This window comes from Galeopterus variegatus, unplaced genomic scaffold (assembly GCF_000696425.1).
Source record: "Galeopterus variegatus unplaced genomic scaffold, G_variegatus-3.0.2 Scaffold18616, whole genome shotgun sequence".
Taxonomy (NCBI): Eukaryota; Metazoa; Chordata; class Mammalia; order Dermoptera; family Cynocephalidae; genus Galeopterus; species Galeopterus variegatus.
This window is the reverse complement of record NW_007744727.1, coordinates 1-650: the sequence shown is the minus strand read 5'-3', so window position 1 is coordinate 650 and position 650 is coordinate 1. Positions and strand designations below refer to the sequence as shown.

Genomic DNA, 650 nt, shown 5'->3' with positions numbered 1-650 from the left:
TCCTGCTCATCAGGCTGGACTCTCGCCTCCACACCCCCATGTACTTCTTCCTCAGCCACTTAGCCCTCACTGATGTCTCCTTTTCATCGGTCACTGTCCCCAAGATGCTAATAAACATGCATACCCAGGATCAATCCATCCCTTATGCAGGGTGTGTAACACAGATGTATTTTTTCATATTTTTTGGTTGTATAGATAATCTCCTTCTTGGAGTGATGGCCTATGACAGGTACGTGGCCATCTGCCACCCTCTCCACTATACCACCATCATGCAAGAAAATCTGTGTATCTCACTAGTGGCTGGGTCCTGGTTATTCTCCTGTAGCAGTGCAATGTCCCACACTCTCAGCCTGGCCCAGCTGTCTTTTTGCGCTGATAACACAGTCTCTCATTTCTTTTGTGATCTTGCTGCTTTGCTCAAATTGTCCTGCTCTGACACCTCTATCAATGAGCTGGTCATCTTCACTGTGGGGGCACTGGGAATCATCATACCACTGATTGGCATCCTAATCTCTTATGTCCGCATTGGCGTTTCCATCCTGAGAGTTCCCTCTACCAAAGGGATCTGCAAAGCCTTGTCCACCTGCGGCTCCCACCTCTCTGTGGTTTTTCTATTCTATGGGACAATTATGGTACTGTACATTTTCCCA

General features: G+C 47.5%; 1 protein-coding gene across 1 annotated transcript in view; it reads left to right on the top strand.

Moving 5' to 3' along the window:
• The window catches only part of LOC103582945 (olfactory receptor 1J4-like), a gene marked incomplete at its 3' end in the record, with an annotated part of 1,541 nt that extends 897 nt beyond the window's left edge, over positions 1 to 644 (top strand). The window contains exon 2 of the mRNA XM_008564400.1: positions 1 to 644. Coding sequence (XP_008562622.1) covers positions 1 to 644 — 644 coding nt within the window.
• Positions 645 to 650: the final 6 nt, after the last annotated feature.